Here is a 21,407-nt window from a genome sequence, read left to right on the forward strand (position 1 = left end):
AGATACTTTGATACATATTTTAATTATTTTTTTTTTTTAAGGATCAGAGATCCTTGATCTGCTATGAACTCTTGAAGACACTCCTGCTAAATAAAGTTAAATATGGGCTAGATTTACAGGCAAACTTTTTCTGTTTCTTGGTCACCTTGAATGTGCACCTTGAGCAAGGGCTTGGACATATGAGTTCTAAAGAATCTTGCTGTGAATATGTTAAGGCTCATTTGTGTAGGAGGACCAGCGTGAAGTTTGTCTCTTCCTAAATGCCTCGGTTCACTATGTGAAGTTTTTACTCATCCATCTTCATGAGCCGATGCAGACCCTGAATCTGCTAAAATATTTCACAGATTCAGAACACTGTGAGATTACTAATGTTTTTAGAATAATAGAAAGGCATATTGTTTCATTTGAATAATTAATTGGCATATTGTATATCATGACGCTGAAAGCAATGAGCTAAAAAAGAATATCCAGTAAGTATTTTAATATTTTTTCCAGCTGAATATCAGGCTCTGTGCAGCAGTGGAACTGGCATGACTGCAGGAGGAAATGGTAAGGTCACCTAATGTAATTCAAACTATGGCATTTGTGGCTAAAAGTGTTACCTTGATATCCTTGATTTGTTAGACATGCTGGTGGGGATGTTGGCGGGAAAGAATGGGAGGAAGGCTTATTCAAGTGGCTGTTTGCAACACATTAGAATAATTTAGGATGAAATGACTGGAGCATGCCATTTCACCAGAGCACCCTCTCTGTTTTATGCTATGGAATGTGTAAGTGCTGTTATAAAATAATGGCAAATCTGTGAGAAGTGTTATTACCTATATGACTTAGAAATCATATATGTAAATAATATTTGCACATTTCAACTGAACTAATGCTGAAGAATAAAGCCATGTTGAACATTGAGCTTCCTTACATATTTTCATCTGTCAGAAAGGCCAGGCTGACAGAGCTAGGTTAATTTCAGAGAAGGACCAAATGATTATGATAAAAGTTTTGTAGTTGTAGAACTGTGAAACTACAAACTCTAAGTCAGCCAATGCTCACTAGTAGATTTGCTGGCAGTAGAGAGGGAAGAGTATTGAGAAAGGAGGGATGTTCATGCTTTGTAGAATGATGCCATCTGGAAAGACTATGAATCAGGAGGTACAGAGGGGTATTAGTACATGTGCATCTCTAAACGTAAGACCCTAGTTTCATATCCCAGTTCTCATCTACAGTTGCAAGTCTCTTAGATGTCTCTGGGCTAGAGATGGTCTTAAATTAGTGTGAAAGGGATGCTTTTTTCTCTTGAATGTGAATATTTAGGTGTGCATTACCTAATCAGAACAACATGCTTATAAATACAGAGGGGGCAATGTTAGTGATACTGAAAATATATGTTTTTCTAGTTTTGAGAACTAACCCCCACAACCCCTCAACAATTGACTCTGATTTTTTGATTTTGGTTTTTTTTTTACCTTTATGTAGATATTAACGAGTGCTTACTGGATACTGATCTGTGTCCAAATGGAAGGTGTGAGAATCTGCATGGAACATACAAGTGTATTTGTAACCCTGGATATGAAGTGGATTCAACTGGGAAAAACTGCATTGGTATGAAATGTCCCATTCTTCATTTTGAAGTTTGATGCTTGTTTTTATCCTCCTTCACCTTTTTTTTTTCAGTGTTTCATCAGGTCCACTAGCTGCTCTTCTGATATTTCTGGATGTTTCTGCTGAGTTCTTGTTTTAATTTCAGTGCTTTGCAATGCTCGTAAAATCCTCCACTCTGGGACTATAAGGGACCATTGCCATCAGTGACTCAAATCACTGGCAACCAGGCAATAAACATCCAGTTCAGTTAAGTCCACTGCACATGCACTGTGCAGTACCAATGTTTCTCAAAATCAAAAGAGGCCAGATCCTGCAATTACAGTGCATCACAGGAGGGATCTAGGATCACCAATGTGCTAGGTGCCTCCAAGAGCAGGGAATTTAAGTAAACTCCCAACTGATTATAAGAAGATAAGCATCCCATATGCTACAGAAGGCTTACATGGTTTCTTCCAACTCTGATTTTGAGGAAAATTTCCATTCACCTTTCAGACAGGGCTATTGGTTTAACTGTGTTAAATGTACTGGCCAAAGGAAAATTTATTGTCATTGGAATCTGATGGCACGTTGTCTCTAGCTACGGGTGATTTCCTGTCCTGTACAAGTGAAAAAAAATCTAAGCCAAAGTTTTCATCACAGAAAAGGTGAAATAAGTTATTCTTGCTTCTTAGAGGTGATCAGTAGAAGCACTGTGGCACGAGATAAAAAGAATTCAAAAAAGTAGCAGTCTAGTCTCTTCTCACACTATCTAGGATGTAACCCATCAGATGCCTGCAGACTCCTGTAATGAATTTTAATTCTGGCAATTCTCTTTCTGTTACATAGTCCCATTGAAAGCCCATAATTTAAAACCTTTTAGATTCCTTTCTTCCACTTCTGCATTGATGCATTGTTCCAGACCTCCTTTGCACAACTGATTAGAAATTTATTCTGGTTTCCTGTTAAAATTTATTTGTGACCATTTTATTACTAGCTGCTGTTGTACTAATATTATCCTTTGACTTAGCACCATGTCAGCACTTATCCCCAAAGTATTTATAAAGAAGCATCATATCCTTTCTCAAACTCTGTTGGCTAAACTATCCAAATCCACACTTTCAACCTTTTCATAAAAGCAGAGGCTGCAGCCTTCTCTTGAACACGACTGATCTGACTCGTATACAGTGCTCTGATGAGGTCTGACCAGTGCCTTGTATAGTGGTGCCAGCAATTCTCCATTGCCCATAGGAATGTCCTGCCTAAACTAATTGTAGAGTGCATTAGTTTTTTTCTCAAACACGTGTTATACTTTGGGATCAAAGTCAGCATCTAATTGGGAGTTACATCCAGAGTTTTCTCTTCTTGATAGCCTTTAACTGATGAGTTCTGGTTTACAGCATGTTATTGGTCCCTACTTGCAAAGATTTGAACATTGATGATTATATTTCGTCTTATTTCTCTCATTCACATTGTCAAGATTAATTTAGTCTTGCATGATTGTCTGTATTGGTGATAACTTCCAGCTTAGTGTTGTCCACAGTTTTTGATCAAACTCATTTTTTTTATTTCTGCATTGCAATGAATATTTTATACGCCCAGTCCCAAGACTGATCCCTGAAAGGCATTACTAATATCCTCTCTCCATCATAATTACTCCTCTTTTTAATATACCCTACTGTAATCTCTCCTCAGCCAGCTCTGCAACCACCTTAAAGTTCTTAAATTCCTTCCTGTTAGCTCTAGCTTACATAATAATTTTATTTGGGTTCTGTATTCACCACTTAAGCCTAAATAGCTTACGTCATCTGCATTATCCCAGTCTAAACTATCCACTATCTTATTTTTAAAAAAATAAGAGTTGATCTATCTTTGATAAAAGTCATGCTGTAATTCATTCCATTTTCCCATTTGTTTCTTTGGCTTTAATTATCCATGTCCCATTTCAGTGTCTACCCGTAGCTTATGGCACCCCTTCTCTTCTCCCAATCCATCTGTGAGTTTTCCAGCTGCTCCCCAGCCCACCCTGTTGCAGCCCACATCCATGTTCCATCACAGCTGTTTCCCATTCTTCCATAATGTTCCACCTGGCGTGCTCTCAATTTTTCTGAACTCCTGTGAAGTTTCTCACATGGTCTGTTTTATTCTGCAAATCTCCCTGCTTTTCCTAGCACTTTTGCTGTTCCCAGCTGCTGCGCTGACCCTCTGAGTCTTCCCAACTTTCTCTCAACACTTTCTGAGGCCTCTCTGACTTAGCCAATTGTTCCTGTCTGCTCTCGAGGTCTCTCCTGGTCTTCACCTGCCATTCATGGCCCATTGCCACCTTCTTCCAACTCCTCTCTAATGACCACAGCTCTTCCAAAGATTTCCTAAGGGCTCTTGAAATTTAGCACTAGCATTTCTATTTAAATTTTTCACCTCTGAAGCAAGTGTAGACTTACACTGGCCTTGTTAACCATAACATCTAAGAGAGTTCAGGTCTGGCTTGGAAAAAATGGTGATTTAAAGACCAGGATGACCAGCAAACCTTTCCAAACTAATCCTCTCCTCATTTTTTTCATGACTGTCGGGGCTGCTGTGCAGGGAATCAGAGACTGCATAGACATATTGCACAATATAGGCAAGATAAAAGTATGATTCCCAGCTTTATTTTGAATCATGGTGTGGCTGTCACGTATTATGAATATGTGTAGAAAGGAAGTATAAGCTCTTATAAAAGCAATGCAGCCTGCTAAAGGATAAAGCTCAGGAAAAAGTCAACAAAAATATACAGAGAAGAGTTTTTATTTTTCCCTATTTAAAAAACAAAATTAAAATGTTACTTTTTCCCTGGGTGGTATTTGTATGGTTTGAATTCATGTAACCGTTATTGTTTCTATTATTTTAATGATAGTTTTCATGAAGCAGGAAGGTGCAGTAAGTGGGATATTTCATGTTAGTTTATTTGATATGGTAATTTGCATTTGAAATAATGTCAGGCCTGTTGTCTGCTAAAAGAATCTAGAAATCTTTTCAGTGTCTTTGAAGAACAGTGCAAGTCATATGTGTGAGTACTCTCTCTCTCTCGTCTGTGTCTCCTCCTTCTTTCTACATACACAAAATCTAATGAAATGTGACTGCTGGGAGGAAAAATCTGTTCTGGCTTTTGTTCCAGAAGTAATTTGTTTCTTAAGAAGTTCTTGATTTTTCATTATAGACATTGATGAATGTGCGCTGAACATGCTGCTTTGTGACAATGGGCAATGCAGAAATACCCCTGGAAGTTTCACCTGCACCTGTCCGAAAGGATTTGTATACACTCCTGACCTAAAGACATGTGAAGGTAATTGGTAACACTCCATTTCATCCTAATTTTATTCATTTGGATTGTTCTCAGATTGTGCCAGAAGTTATTTGAACCTTGATGAGGTTATAATGTGTAGAACTAAAAAAAACCATTAAGGAATTATATGGAGAAGTATGGGAATGAGGAGAGACAAGGCCAAAGTGAAAGCCTTAGACAGCCTTATGGAATAACCTGTGTTAGATCTGTACTAGCACTCCTCTCATTGACTGCTACCAGTGCGCCCACACTGTGCCAAGGGCGAGAAAAACTTGAGAAGAACCAAGTTTTACAAATCTTTTATCTTGTGTGGAGGACAGAGCTCCTAGTTTGAACCCTTTTTGGGCCACAGACAGGATGTGTATTAGATCACTTAAACCACACAGTTCATCACCACAAAGCTGGGCAATAGCTGGATATCACTGAAAAATGAGATGCTGCTTCCAAGTTCAATGTTTTAATGTTCTAACGTGTTAGTGCGTCTTTAGGACATATGATCATTAGTCTATTGTGAAGAGTTTCATAACAGAAAAACATAGTATGGGGAAGACTGGTCGTGAGGAAAGCTTCTTCCATTTTTCCCTAAGCTGAAAAAGGCCGTATGTATTTTTATTAACACTTCCTGGCTCTAATGGCAGTGTATTTCTCTTCTAGATATTGATGAGTGTGAATCTAACCCTTGTGTTAATGGAGTGTGCAAAAACACACCAGGTTCTTTTGCTTGTGAATGTTCTCCTGAAAGTACTTTGGATACCACCAGAACCATCTGCATAGGTATTTATTCTTCTGAAGATTTTATGTTTGCTAGTTGAAAATGTCCAGTGACATACAAATATTGTACACCAAGTTTAGAAAATATTTTAAAATAACTTATGTAGGTAAATTTAGTGGAAAACATTGCAGAAAGAATGTTAAGAAAGTGATTGTTTTCACCATTACTGTGGGTACATGAAGTGTGACTAGCATTTGGGAGCGTGGTGTGCTTCCATGTCAAATTTGAAAGAGACATGAAATTCTTTTGGTAACAAATACAGAAATGCTAAGACTACTTTTTCAGGACTATGCTCACCCACTTAATTTCTCCTGCAAGAAGGAGGGACATGTTCTTCTTAAGATCTGTTCTCTGGAAAGGCTGTTTTTCTATTTGAGATGGAGCATGAGTAAATTGTCTACAGTCCAGATCAGCTCAAGAGCAGCCACAAGCAATGCTGTGGCTCAGATACTCTGTGGACTCATAATTTCTTCCCTTACGTGTCCTAGAGGAACAGTAATTTATAGTCAGTGAGGAGAACTGTGGAACTATAGCTCTGTCTGATCCTTAGCTACCTCCTACCACTCGCTGTATTGGAAGATCAGATATCCAGACTGGGGAATCTAATAGATTAATGGAAGATCTAGAAAGGGTTGATATCTACCCTGTTCTTCTGCACCCGCCTCTAGTCCAAGTCATAATACAATTACTCAGATTTTGAATGGTGTTGAGATATTCCTTGTTAAGGTCCATAAGCATAAACTAGGATTTGCAAGGGCTCTGTGCTGGGATGATTTCAGGCTATAGTCCAGCACAGAGAAGGATTAATTAAGAGCTTTTAAAATAGATTCAGATCTGATGTGGTAAGTTGTAATGAAATGATAATTCTTTTTCATGGTTAAATTCAAGTGTGTTTGCAAATATTGTAATGTATAATGCTAAACAATCTGCATGACGATACATTGGGTTTTTTTTCCAAACAGAAACTGTTAAGGGTACCTGTTGGCAGAACATAGTGGATGGAAGATGTGAAATTAATATCAATGGAGCAACTCTGAAGTCTCAGTGCTGTTCCTCACTGGGTGCTGCTTGGGGAAGCCCGTGTACACCATGTGAACGAGGTAACGCTGTTCATTTTCCTCAGGAACCTTGAATTTTTCTTATTCTGAAATTGGTCTGGATTGTTGTCATGGAAGTTTGGACACAGGCTGGACAAATAACTTTACTTGTTCTGTTATCAAGCACTCATTCCTTATTCAGTCTGAAAAAGAGAAGTCTTAATATTTGAGAGGTAGCATGTAACTATAGGAGGTTCTAACTTTGGATTTTAAACATTTTACAATTTTAAATTCTGAAGGGAAGGGACCACACCTACGGTCTGTAACGTGCGGCATTACTTTAGCCTTGTTTGTCATAATTAGTGATCTAGAGTTCCTAATGATGTAGCAATAAATGCATGTTCCTCAGAGTTCCCAAGAAAATGTTTGCAACAAATGGATCTTTGGTGTGGTAACAGAGGGAGGAGAGGGAGTAGCCCTTGTTATTATACTCTGTAGATTAACTGATGACCTAGAGAATCATACAGTTAATCAAGAAATGGGTTGAGGTCTTTGCCTATTCACTTGATAATTAGACTGAACTGTGAGATGAGCTAGGAAGCCGGGGATGAGCGGATGAATGCAGAAATGTGTGTGGGAGGGTGTTATTTCTGTATGCTAAAAGCTGATAGTTTGCTCAAATCTTTAGCTAAATTAACCCTGTATATCTTAGCAGATTTCATCCTTATCTATCTGTGGTAAATAGGGCTGCCATGTGCTGTGATCAAGTTGAATGAATGAATTTATTTGAATGAAGCAGGAATCATATAACCACTTTCGGGTTAGCTAGCTACAACACATGGGAAACAAAAGAGGATAATGGCTGACGCTCTGTGCAGTTTATATAGTTGCCCCATCTTATCTCTTTATTATTTCAGAAAATACTGAGATACTGTCTAAGGACTCAGACTTCTCATAGCAAAAAACTCTAGATAATATTTCACATGATCGGTTTTGCATAATAAGTTAGTGGTGAGTTTTGGACTGTAGCATTCTAAAAGTTCACTTTTGTTTGTTTTACAGACCCAATATGTCAAAAGGGATACTCAAGAATAAGAGGAACATTGTGTGAAGGTATTTATTGTTGCCTTAGCATAAATCAGAGCTTGAATGAAAAAAATGCCAGTGTTTTGATTTAAGTGGTTAATTTAGCATAGAGGAACGCTATGCAAAATTCTTAGCTGGTGTAGTTCCATTGACTTCATTAGAGTTATGTCAGGGACAAATTTGGTTTCAGTTTGTTTAACATTCCTACATACTCACAGTTTATCTCAAAGTACACACTTGCAAATACAGTGCCTACCAGTATAAGGAGATGGTTCTCTCTCTTTGAATACTGAGTAACCTATTTGGGCAAAGTGCACATCTTATATATGTTACAAAACACGGCGTTATGATACAGAGGTAAAACAAGCCATTACTATGCTTTAGAAAAAGAATGTTTAAAGACTATATTTCACATGAAAGGAAACGGCTTTTTTTTTTTCCCTTAACCTTGGCTTTCTTCCATACAACATTGTATGAAATCAGACACGTTCCAAAGTATAGTTTCATTGTCTTTTTTTTTTTTTTTTTTTTAAAAAAAAAAAAAAAAGACATCGGGACACAGTTAAACTTGGTTAAATAAAAGGTTGAAGATTTTTTAAATGTGTAGCTTTTTCCTTGGTATGAGATGACTCTATACTCTTCTGTGAGAATTGAAGGTCCCACCCTATTTCATCTTCATTTGAATTGATTTGAACCCCTGGCAAAGTACTGCATATTTTCATAATATGCAGAAGCTCAGAGAGTCTCAAACTGCTGTGGGTCATCCTGACTGACAACATCTGACATGACACTGCAGTTAAAATATTTTTTTAAAATTACTCCCATATGTAGCTTCCATAAAGAAACATTGTTTTTTTTTCCCTTAACAAAAAATAAAATAAAACAAAAAAAAAAAAGAAGGAGGAACACCCTCACATATATTCTTTGCTTTCCAAATGATGACTGAATACCTTGGCATGTCTGTGCTGCAGACCCACTGTACATAACTTATCTGACCTCAGCAACACTTTCTGGAGTGTGTAAGTGAAATAAAAAAAAAAAAAAAAATCAGTGACCCCACCTATCTTTCTTCACAAGGAAAGTCTTAGAACATTTTCAACACTGCTGGGATGGAAAGTTTATCCTTCCAAGATGTAGACATAACTGTTTTCAGCATTTCCTTTACCAGCACTTTGGCTTACATCTATTACATGCTTTAATCTTTCCTCATTTCAATGGGACCTGGATAGCCCCAGATTTTTCAGAGTAGTTTCCCCCGCTTTTAACAGACTGAAGCCATATTTGGGTTTCCTCCAATGTAAACATTTTTCAAGACAGGGGAAGATCTCTAGGAAATTTATTGGCAAGTGAGAGACAGGACAAGGGAGTAAGTTTAGTTCCCAAAAGGTGATACTCAGTTCTCCCATACACAGCTCATGTAAAATGAGTAATGGACCTTGTGCAAGGAAATAAGCAAACTAAATTGGCAGTGTTCCTCTAGTTTATGGGTGAGCTATGGAGCTGTCAGCTGGCATATGGCTCACAGACCGTGAACTGTGTTTCAGTGGTTTCCAATAGTCCACTGGCTTTACTTCCTGCCTTCCAGTCAATATAGGCCTTTTATTTTTACTATCTGTTCAAGGGCAGAGGCCACGGATATCCACCCCACGTTTATCCTCTACGCTGCTCCATGCGGTTTTCAGAGCCACAGAGTCTTTTTGCACCAGGAGTTCTGTCTGGAGGCCTACCGAGTTCAACCTACCCACTTCTTGATCACTCTCTCGTTTCTTGTTCTTATCCTCTCCTGTCTTAAAAATTGTCATGTTTCATCCTGGGCCATATTCAATGCTGGAGGCTTTGTTCCTAAAGGCAAATGTGAAGCATATGCTTTTCACAAAGGATACTGGTGGGAGGGCCTCACACTTAGATTACTAAACATTTATTTATGCACAGGCCAAGCTAACACAGTTAATCAAATTATCCTTACCCAAAAGTGCTAAATTTGCCACTTAAATATAGAAATATAATCTTTTCTTAATAAAGTTAAACTCTGTATACAGCCACAAGGAGTTTATTTTAATCTGTATAAAGTTACTAATTGCTGACAAGATCATAGGGCCAGATTTCAAACAATACTGTATTTTCCAGATATGCAGAGGTGTGCCTGTTAAGACACAGACATTAAAAATACAAAAAAATTTTAAAAAATTTTAAAAATACATCATAACTTAATCGTGTTGGAATAACACATAATGTCAGTATGCACTTATCTTTGTCTTTCTTTGCCCATTTGCCTCAAAAATCTGTCTCACAGTGAGTATGAAAACTGATACTAATTTTTAATGCCCCCTCCCTTTTTTTGTTACTTTTGAATTTGATTTCAGTACATGTAGGAATGGCAAATAGCAAGATGTATTATTTCTAATCATCGGCAGTTTTCTGTAATTAATTGGTTCTGGCTGACTTGCGTAGGAAATCCTAAATATTTGGAATTCTGTCAGGCCATGTAAACTGCTGTGATTTTGTATTTTATCCTAAAATACAAGCATTAGAATGTTCATATTTTTTCTGATTTGTTCATATTTAGCATGCTAGTGATTACTTTTATTCACATTCTGTTTGGAAATAGATGTAAATGAATGTGAGGTGTTTCCTGGCGTGTGTACAAATGGGCAGTGTGTCAATACCTTGGGATCGTTTGTTTGCCAGTGCCCTAATGGAATGACTTTAGATGCTTCTGGACGGACATGTCTTGGTAGGTATTAATTTCATTTACAGGTCTACTCGGAAAGAGCAGATCTATGTGGTGAGCAATATTTGTACTGCATGTTTTCTTACAAGTAAGGAAAATAATTTCTGTCCACATAAATAATTTTCAAATCTAATCAATCAGGGACATGAACTTAGTTCAACTGGAATATGAACAGATGCCAATGGTAGTAGCTCAAGCCCATCACCATCTGCTAGCTGGTGAATAGCATTAATTTAGTTCCCTACAGATCATCTGTGCTCTTAGCACTCTTCATCAGTAGTCCCACTGAAATCACCAAGGTTGGAAGAGTGGGAGGACCATTATGGGTTTGGCATCTGAGGAGGACTGTGGTGTTCTTAGCCACACCATACACCTTAACGGAGGGTGCAACAGAATATCGAGGTTTGGTATACTGTTCATCCAAAAAACCTTTGTCCTTTTAGGACAATAAATGCCTAAGATTTGTCTCAGAACAAGGCATAGCTTGTAGTAATTATATAGGTTTGGTAAGCTGGAATGCTTAAAATCCTCTTCTGATCCAAAATTTACTTCAGATGTTGAGGACCATTTTTTAGACTGGTGCTTTAAACTTGCTTCAACTCTTAATTTCTGAGCTTAGTGTTAATATCTTACTGTTAGAAATTATGCAGTGTGCTTGGTACGCTCCTCTAAGTCAAAAACATGGAGCAGACTCTCCTGTTAAGGGATTCTGGAAAAGAATTCCTCTCCAGTGAACTAAATTTTCTCTTTCTCTCTCAACATATTGTTCAATTGCCCAACAGACATTCGCTTGGAGAGCTGCTACCTGCAACATGAAGATGAGCAATGCACCTCACAAATACCAGGCCGACACCGAATGGATGCTTGCTGCTGTTCAGTGGGGGCAGCGTGGGGCTTTGAGTGTGAGGAGTGTCCTTTGAAGGGATCACCTGAATTTGAAGCTCTTTGTCCAAGAGGATCTGGGTTCTCTACGAAGATAGAGATAACTGGGAAACCTTTCTCTAAAGGTGTGTAATCCATTTGTGCTTCATCACCAGCAACTCCTGCTGGATTTTCCTTTTACTCTTCCCTTGGAGAATTCATGTGGATTTGAAGATTTCAGTGATAGTCAGGCACTTTGCTCACCTTAAGGCACATTTGAAAATGCAATTAGACTTCATGGAAATTAAGGCCAGAATAAAACACAAGATAATTTAGTCTGCGTCACAGAACATTAAATACCACATAATACTGCAGCTTCAAAACACTAGATTTGTGTCTGTACTAGAGGCGGTAAATTGTGCCTGATTTTGCATCGTATGTTGCATCTAATGCCGCCTCCAGCTGATGGAATAGCTTTGAAAACCTGCCACCTCATAACAACATAACAACAACTGCAAGAAACTGAGCAGTCAGCTTTGGATGTATTGCAATCCTTCTTACCTGTGCAGGTTGCAGTAACTTTAATTCTATTGTGGAGCAAGCAAGGGAGGGTGAATAATTTTGGAAATTTCTTGTGGAGCTACGTGGACAAGTAGAGAAAAATGTTTCCAGGATGATAGCTCAAATCAGCAGAATTTAATTTACTGTAAACCAAGTCTTGTTATGACTGTTGTTGGTAAACTTCCATCATTAAATGGGAGTCACGCAGTGACACCCTAGCATCATGTGCTGAAAGCTGTCTTTCCAGGGTTACCAGTGGGGTTAAGCTGGACAATGTTAGAAGCACAAATGGATGTGAATATGTTTATAAAACCAGTTACCCAAAGCCTAAACATTCTGAAGTCTGAAAGGAGAGGAAAATATATATGAATGACAATTGTTGTTGTTAGTTTCAGGCTTAGCTTTATAAACAGTTACTAAACCATTAATTATCCACAAAGAAAAGTGACATGTGCTTTTATTTATGCTCATAATGTTTTCTGTGACTCATGGAAGTCACTTTTTTCTCAGAAACCAGAAGACAGAGTGCTTCTTTTGGAAGCACCCCTTGTCCCTGTAGGTTTCATCCTCTGTGCACTGAAATCTTAGTGTTGACTTCAGTGAGCTGCAGTTCCTGCAGGACAAAGGGGAGAGACATAGCATTTAATGGCAGAAAGGTGCACTTGGTAGTTCCAGTGCAGAATGTCTATGTTGTTGGTTAAGTGTAAGTTACTACCAGCTTATGTAGTGTGGCCTACAATTTTCCCAAAAGGAGGGGGGGTCATTATCATGAGAAAGGATGAGCTCTGAAGTTGGCATTGTTCTTTTGTGCGCTGTTTTTGTATGAAGTCATAACATTATATGTCCTTACTGTTTCATTTTTAGATATCAATGAATGTAAAATGGTCCCCAGTCTTTGTACTCATGGAAAATGCAGAAATACCATTGGCAGTTTTAAGTGTAGATGTGACAGTGGATTTGCCCTTGATTCTGAAGAAAGGAATTGCACAGGTAAACTGCATGGATGTTCTCTCATAACTTTGATTTGAAAAGGAAAAACTGAATTCCTTTGAAAATACTGTGAATGTGTTTTTTTGTTACAGATATTGATGAATGCCGCATCTCTCCTGATCTTTGTGGCCAAGGCATCTGTGTCAATACTCCTGGAGATTTTGAATGTGAATGTTTTGAAGGCTACGAAAGTGGATTTATGATGATGAAAAACTGCATGGGTATGTTTTTTATAGGCCATAGCAATAGTGTGCTATGTGTTAGTATGCTATGCATGCTTTATTTTGGGTGTTTTTTTCTTCTTAAGGTTTGATTGCACCTGGTTTTAGATTGCTCTCATATATTGAGTCTTGTTAAAGCTCACTTTAACTTGATTGCCACCCCAAATGTGACTTTGCTGCTTCCATAGGATACCAAAGCATAAATGAGCAAGGGTTAGCATTTTGCTAAGTGGGACAGCATCCTGAACTTTGATGTTAGAGTAGATTAAAATTGAGAAAAAGCCTTTTTTAATTTTTTTTTTAATTTTCTTAGCTGCACTGTGGTGTAAGGAATGACTTTCTGTAGGAAAGTCTCCAGAGCTGATCTAGGCAGATGGTGCTGTGATGGGTAGCAGGCTATGGGGAGGGATGGGTTGCTGTTGTGGCAGTGTCGGCCCCTGCAGTGATGTGCCTTCCCTTCTCCCCACAGACATCGATGAGTGTCAGCGCAATCCACTTCTCTGCCGAGGTGGCACCTGCATCAACACAGAGGGAAGTTTTCGGTGCGATTGTCCTCCAGGCCATCAGATATCACCAAATATCTCTGCATGTGTAGGTAAGACATGCAGGCAAAATCAATGTTGTGCACAGTTTTTTTTTTATCCCACTCTTGTGCTGCAAGCACACTATGATGTTTGCTTTAGTATAATTTTCATTCAGATCTGAAACGTGTTCTTCTCTTTCTTTTGCAACAGACATTAATGAATGCGACCTAAGCACCAGCCTGTGCCGAAACGGACATTGTGTCAACCTGATTGGAAAGTATCAGTGTGCTTGCAACCCTGGATATCAGTCGACACCTGACAAGTTATACTGTGTTGGTAAGAACAAAATGTACATAGGACCTCAAGCTAATAGGGAAGATAAAACAGAAATAATTGTTTAATTTTTAGTAGTTGTATAAAGACATTTTTAACTGTCATTTGGAAGTCTAGTACATCTGTCAAAACAGTAAGCAAAAAAACCAAAAATGTGCACATCTCTTACTTGCAGGAATGAATGAAATTATGGCAGTGCTACAGTTAACTGTGTAATAGCTTATTTCCTCTAGTAAATCAATCATGGTGCATAAAATAGCATACTATTTTAAATGGCCTAGGACTTCAGACTTTGATCATTAAGAGGGAAGACCTTGATAAATCCTGAATTCTATATTTTATTATGAATCAACATTCCCGGCAAACCGTGGAGTAGAATCGTGTGGTTCAATTGAATTTTTCCTAATTTGATCTGCTATTGTCTCAAATATAGGACCTTTCCAGTAACTGTTTCCTTAAAGCCACATTTTGTAAGTGACATTTAGCTTAAATAATGTATTGTGCACTTTTCTATACATACATCTTATTATGCCGTGGAAATACATGAAAAATCCCCTGGCTTTAATTCTGCCTAGTAGATATTTTTTTCCCTTGATCCTTAGAAAAACTCTGTTGCCTTTATGATACTGTGGTAACACAACAGTGATAGTTTTATATTTAGAAAGATAACTGCAGAGGTATTTGTATATGCAGTCAGGTAATATAATCTCTTTCCCTCCCTGGTTTGCCTGACATCCATCCCAATAACTATATTTGCGAACACTTGGGTGTTCAAGGAGTGTGCAAATATCGAGTGTAGATTCTGGACTGATGCTGTTCTGGAGAGCTGACTCAAAGTGTGTCCTTGAAGTGTCCTTTAAAGTAGAAAGTATTGTGGTTTTTAACTGTAATTTTCTTCTTTTTAGATATTGATGAGTGCAGTATAATGAATGGTGGCTGTGAGAACTTCTGTACAAACTCGGAGGGCAGCTATGAATGTAGCTGTAAACAAGGCTTTGCACTCATGCCAGACCACAGGACATGCACTGGTAAGGGAGATTTTGGGAACTTTTCCACTAGAAGGGTTTATTTCAATAGTCTAAAAATGGACCTTGTTTTGAAGAGTAAAGCTGTTGTAAAAAATATACTGGAAAAAAAAGTAATTAATACATGGAAAGTGAAGGTCTTTTTCCAAAGTAAACATCTCCAAAGTATCAGAATTTAACAACTGCTGACTGAATTGCTTTGAAGGGAATGGATTCTTCCTAATTTCAGGAAGTGTACAAGTTGATTCTGAGTTTGATAACAAAAAGCTATAATTTTTTTCAGTAGGAGATGAATTTTCCTCCCTTAAGGTAGGGTATGGGTAAGTGTCTGCTTCCCTTAAGCGCAGATCAAAAATGTGTTTAAGTCAATGGAAAGAATCATCATAAACATAAGCCAAAATGCTCTGCATGTATACTGTATGGTTATATTGGAGAGAGAACAGACAGAAATGCTAGAGAAGGAGCTGATTGCCCTGTTCTGTGGTTGTGTGGTATCTGCTCTTAGGCAAGCAAGAAAATTCTTATTTTTGATTCTTTGTTTAGTCAAATCCAAGTAAGCTGCATGAGTCTCATGAGTTTCATGAGTTTCAGATAAACTGAAATCTGAATAGTATGAATCTTTCTTAGGAAACAACTCTCTTGTACTCTAAACAGGATTCTGTGCTTTACTTCAGCTTGCCCTTAGCCATGCAAAGATATCTCTAAACCCAAAACCAGAGCACATCATTTATAGCACCTTCCTGCATATTAAACTAAAAACTTTGGAATAGAAAACTATCATCTTTCCCTTCTCAGAATTGAAAAGGGTGGAAGCAATTGCCTTTCCTGTGGGGAGGGGTGGATGCTCAGTGTTTTTGTTCACACATTAACTTGACCATAAACATGTCCATAGAAGTTTGTAGTCAGATATTACCTGGCTGAGGAACAAAAAAGCATCTCATCTTAGTTGTGAATTTTTGCATATTTATATCCAGCTTTGACTCTGAAAAATAGCATTTAGCTATTAGCTATTGATTTTCATACTCTCCTCTAAGAAAGACTTGAATGCAATAGCCAACACATAAAAATATTTAATAGCAGAAACGCCAAACATCTTTGGATGTCAAGTCAAACTCTACCTAAGAAAATATCCAGAGATGTGAAGGATCATCTTCACCACTGTTTTGGTATCTAAAAATGCTGCTGCCTTCTGTTGAAGGCTCTTCTTTTTCTACATATATCTGGTGAATATTCAAAATCCACATGCTGAAATTTTGCCTTTGCCCAAACGGAGCAAAAAATAAGAAAAAAATGCATTTTGTGACATTTTCCACTCATTGCACTGAATGTCTGATTTTACTGTATATTAGATGTTTGTGCATGGAACAAGATGTAGTAGCACTGTGACCTGAGTATGTGAAACACCTGTTTTACATTTTCGGTTTGGTCTCTGTGTGAACATGTCTTTTATCTTTAACGTCACACTAAGCTAGAAGCTATTACAGACTGTATTTGTTGATAATTGAACTGGTAAGAATGCTGTTCAGTTCAGTAGTAGGTCAGGTTTGAATTGGTGAGGTTATGCATAAATAATCAGCTCAATTAGGAGAAACAACAGGTTCTTTGTCAGCTGACTTTCCCCCAACTGTGAAATCAGTACAGTGACAGGTTAGTAAATAAAGTTCTTTATTTATGTCATTATTATCCCCATTTCTAGAGCTTAATTTTGCATGTTAATTCAAATTCCATCCCAAATTAACATTTCCAGGCTAATGTCCATGCCAACATTATTTACTTGTTAAGATGAACAGAGACCGGTCAGCCTTCTTGCTTGCAGAACTTGTGTATCTGCACAAGCACTAGCTGCTAGAAATACAGAAGAATAATGAACGTAATATTCTAAGTTGAAGTGAGTTCATTTTCTACAGCTGCATAATTACTGCAATCCACAATAGACTGGTCTGATAATGAGTTACACCCTTTCTCTTGGAGGAGGTTCCTGAAACTTGTTCTTTTTGTGCTGATTTTTTTTCCCATGGTATCACTAGGCAGAGTTTCTGATTTTTGCTCTTGCTGCTCTATGTTGGTGCTGACATAAGGAGATTCTAGGGATTTTTACAAGGAACACTAATATAACCCCAGGGACTCTAAAAGATTCCAGACTTTAGCATGGCTGCATTAATATAATAAAGTGTCTGCTTCTGCAGCTTGGCCCCAATCAGTGATAGCCAATTTCATGAACTGGGAAAACAACTTATATGTTAGAGGACATAACTATATGGCTGGCCTGACCAGTCAGGTGAAATGCTAAAAAACCCCGTAAGATCTCTTAGTGAAATAAATATACGTACTGTAATTATACTCATAATGAGTTTGAGACTGTGTTTCCAGTTTGTCACCACCCTTGAGACCTGTAGAGGTATTCTGCTTGTACAATGGCTTTTTTAAGCTCTGTAAAGTCCCATATTTTGTCACTGAATTTTACTTAAGAGCTTCCATTGACTTGAACAATGGTGGACAGTATCCAAGAATCTCCAATTGTATGTGGCCATGTAGTGTGACAAAGGTTCTGCATTTTTCTTTTCTGTCAATGACTTTTTAACCTACAAATTTGGTTCCTGTTCTCATTGGAGTCAGGAATGTTTGCCACTGACTTTAGCTGGAGGTGAGGAGCTTACTTGTCAGGACAATTTTGCAATGTACCATTCAGCTATTTGCAAGGATTCAATCTTCATCATGTTTATCTGAGCATTAAAATGTTTGCTTGCCATGATTATGGCTAGTTGCATTGCATAAAGCTAGCATATTTCAATCTGATCTTTCCCGCTAGATATTGATGAGTGTGAAGATAATCCTAACATCTGTGATGGAGGCCAGTGTACAAACATCCCAGGAGAATACAGGTGTCTTTGCTATGATGGGTTCATGGCATCTGAGGACATGAAGACTTGCATAGGTAAGTGAAAGTACATATTTTCCAATTTGCATTAACTAGGGGAAAATTATTTATTAAGGCACTATTTCCAAGTAGGCAGACAATGATATTTAAGAGTATTTCTCTTACGCCCTAATTTTGGCCAGGTGACTATAGGACTAGCCCCATTGCACAAGCTGTGTAGCTGTGTTTATCAAACGCAGATGTAATCTCTGTATAGCTCTGTAGATCAGGATGCAAACATGATGACCTATAGCATCGTATCTTTGGATCCTCTTCCAGTGAGGTTTTTATGCAGCTTAGATGAAAGAGTGCTTGCAGAAGGGGCATACTAGTGGATGATGCTGTGGAAAATTTCTAGCAAGATAAATCACAAGTGATGATTTAAACTTTTCTCTAAGACAAAACTATGTGCATGTGCTGTACCTTGGTAGAACAAAGTAATGAAACAGTGTATCTCCAAAACCAAATTTTCACATTTAAATTAAAAATCTGGAGCACATTTGAGAAGAAATGTTTGTACAAAACTAGATAATGTATACAAGCATATATGAATGTACGTATACGCACACATATACATAGCATCAATGAATAGTCATAGTCATTCTTTGGCTAATATGCTGAATCTTAGTCTCTATTTTTTAAGGAAAGTTGGGATTAAAGGTATGTTAATACAGCTAGGGGGATATAGCAGTGTTAAACCAGATCTCAAAATGTATACTAGGCAAGGAATAACTAACCTAAGCAGTTTTTTCTTTGCATACATAGACTCATTTTTGTACCAGAACATCAGATCTTGAGATTTTTGCCAGTTACTTTCTAAGAATTTTATTTAATAAATCTTAATTCATGGGGTTTTTTTAGATGTTAATGAGTGTGATCTGCATCCAAACATCTGTCTGAGTGGAACCTGTGAGAATACAAAAGGCTCATTTATCTGTCATTGTGATATGGGATATTCAGGCAAGAAAGGCACAACTGGTTGCACAGGTATGTTTTAAAGTTTAATTATTAACTTTTGGTTAAACTCATGAGCCTCCATGCCCTTTTCTCATAGCGTTCAAGACCTCCTCTCACTGTGCTTGTTTTCACTTGTTTGTGCTAAATATTGTATCTCTTATCCAACTTTGCTGACCTTGTGTTCTGCTGAGCTTCAGTGGCACAACATTCAGCCTGATGCTGCTTCTGCTGAAATGAATGACAAAATGTCCACTGGGAACAAAACTTGGCTTATTACTGCATTGTTGTTGGTCTAAGAGAACAGAAAGTGCCATTGCCTGTAACTTGACAGGCTCCTGAGGACCTCAGTGCATTTGGAATAGTTAATTGTATACTATGCATGCAAATAACAGGTATTGGTTCCAAGCATTATTTTGGCAAACACAGATGGCTTGAAATATGTGCTAAAATATATTTTTGGTTTTTGCAGAGTGGCAACAATACAGCTACTCAACTAGATTATATCAGCAAAATCAGAATTTGCATTATTTCATGTATTGCCAGCAAACAGAAATGAGATTCAAATATACAAGCTCCAAGGGCATGATATTAATAATCCTAGTGCTGGTGTCTCAAGCCAAGGTGTTGAAAGTCTTAGGCTTTGCCCAAATGTGAATACAAACATATGTTTAATATAATTTTTAATGTAGACTTAGGGTAAACACATTTCTGGCAATGTCTTTGAGACAAACTTTTATTCTTAGTCTGCCCTTATTGTACAGAGTTAATAAAGTACTTCTGTAAGTGCCTCAAATATATGAAGCTGTTTTTTTTACAGCTCTCATAGAACAATCTAAGAGCTGGAGTTGTACTTTGCATATTGGACCGTGGACGAATAGTTGTGCATTTTTAACAGCTGCCTTTGACTTACATATGAACTGATCTAAATCCAAGAAATCCCTAATTGTACCCTGTAGACCAACATTTTGATGTTCTTTGTTTCTGTGCTAAATTATATGAAGATCTTCAGTACTCTAGACCTGAAAAGCCTCATGCTGATCAGTTACACATGGCACAGCTATCACTCCCAACATAATGAGTGACAGTCAGGAGTAGTCAGGGAAGATGAAGCAACTAGTAAAAGGCAAAAGACAGAGAAAATTCATGGAGGCAGGGGAGGAATCTGAGGTATGGCTTCTGGAGAAGTGCCTGGAAATAGCCATCATTTTGGCATAGTGTGACGCAGGGTAGTGGCAAATGTCCCAAGCAATACTTTTTTGTTAACGGAGAGGCAGGGAAATCCCTCCCTCCTGGTCCCAGCCAAGCCTGGCCCTCTGGATGAATGCTGTCTGCCATGTAAGCTCTTCCCACCACCACACATCTTTATCTTTCCCTCAGCCCATCCTCTGCTGCTTTTGGTTATATGCTGGTGTCCTAGGGAGGATGACACTCACCAGGAAAACCACCAGGACACCTTAGTTACAACAGATGCTGTAGAGGGGCTCAGTAATTTGAAAGAGGCCAGTGGTCTAAGACAAAAAGATGAAGTATCAGTTATGCTGATACAGCCGAGATGGGACTATACTCAAAAATGAATCACCGAAGTAATTTGGATTTAAATAATAAAAAGGAGGAAGCAGAGCAAGAATTTTCTAGGTTGGTTTCATACTGAAGAAACTGTGGATACAGCTCTCATTGTGACTACATTGTGCAGATTCTCACTTTTTTTTTTTTAAACAAAGTCTGATTTACTGGTGAAGACCTCTGAATTCCTCACCTTGTGTTTGCACAGTATTAGAGCAGAACTCAAGTTCCCAGGCTTAGGCACTGCAGACCATGAGAGCATCCTTCAAGGCTTCTTCTGGAGGGACCTTGCCAACAGCACCTTAACCCCAGGATTCAATTCTTGTCTTACAGACAGATCAAAAGCATCCACAGTTTTTTAGGAGGTCACGTGGAAAAAAATTACAAAAATGTGTACAGCACTTGGAATGGGAGGTTCTCTGTTTCATGAGAACAACTAAATAACATGCTGTGGGTTCCATTACAGATTTGTTTAAATATTTTAGCTCCCTTGTCATTACTGATTGTTTCCATTTTAACAAATAAACATGTTTTTTCCCCAATCATTTAACAGTATTCAGAATCCACCCACTGACTTACATTCCCATCCCACACAGATGTTAGTTCCCTGCCTCCTTGATTCTCAGTGAGAATGTGGAGAGATTTTAGTAACAAAAATATATTTTTTAAAAAATATGCAAAAATATACGTTTTAGATGCAGGTTTCCTAGGCAACGTGCTACGAATGGTTTAATTTACATTCACAAGGCAAACTGTGACAAGAATGACTAACTGCAGTTCATTTTAGATTTTTCTAGGCAGGCAATGGTGCATAGCCACTAGAGAGAAGATTGCAATGTTCTCCCCTATCCTGGTTCCAGATTGCCCCACTTTGACAAATATCTTCTCTGCTTTTTCTCTCAATAAAGCATACATGTATGTGTGCAGAGATGGAA

General features: G+C 38.0%; 1 protein-coding gene across 1 annotated transcript in view; it reads left to right on the forward strand.

The window, feature by feature from the left end:
* Positions 1 to 21,407, forward strand: part of FBN1 (fibrillin 1) — a 159,352-nt gene that overhangs the window by 89,562 nt on the left and 48,383 nt on the right. Inside the window, exons 18-32 of the mRNA XM_086756906.1 lie at positions 496 to 549; positions 1,471 to 1,596; positions 4,769 to 4,894; positions 5,549 to 5,668; positions 6,629 to 6,766; positions 7,766 to 7,816; positions 10,398 to 10,523; positions 11,303 to 11,527; positions 12,807 to 12,932; positions 13,025 to 13,153; positions 13,623 to 13,748; positions 13,888 to 14,013; positions 14,916 to 15,038; positions 17,845 to 17,970; positions 18,814 to 18,939. Of these exons, the coding sequence (XP_086613032.1) occupies positions 496 to 549; positions 1,471 to 1,596; positions 4,769 to 4,894; positions 5,549 to 5,668; positions 6,629 to 6,766; positions 7,766 to 7,816; positions 10,398 to 10,523; positions 11,303 to 11,527; positions 12,807 to 12,932; positions 13,025 to 13,153; positions 13,623 to 13,748; positions 13,888 to 14,013; positions 14,916 to 15,038; positions 17,845 to 17,970; positions 18,814 to 18,939 (1,848 nt within the window). The remainder of the gene's footprint in view (positions 1 to 495; positions 550 to 1,470; positions 1,597 to 4,768; positions 4,895 to 5,548; positions 5,669 to 6,628; positions 6,767 to 7,765; positions 7,817 to 10,397; positions 10,524 to 11,302; positions 11,528 to 12,806; positions 12,933 to 13,024; positions 13,154 to 13,622; positions 13,749 to 13,887; positions 14,014 to 14,915; positions 15,039 to 17,844; positions 17,971 to 18,813; positions 18,940 to 21,407) is intronic.

This window comes from Chlamydotis macqueenii, chromosome 12, assembly GCF_036417535.1.
Source record: "Chlamydotis macqueenii isolate bChlMac1 chromosome 12, bChlMac1.mat, whole genome shotgun sequence".
In the NCBI taxonomy this organism is placed as follows: domain Eukaryota; kingdom Metazoa; phylum Chordata; class Aves; order Otidiformes; family Otididae; genus Chlamydotis; species Chlamydotis macqueenii.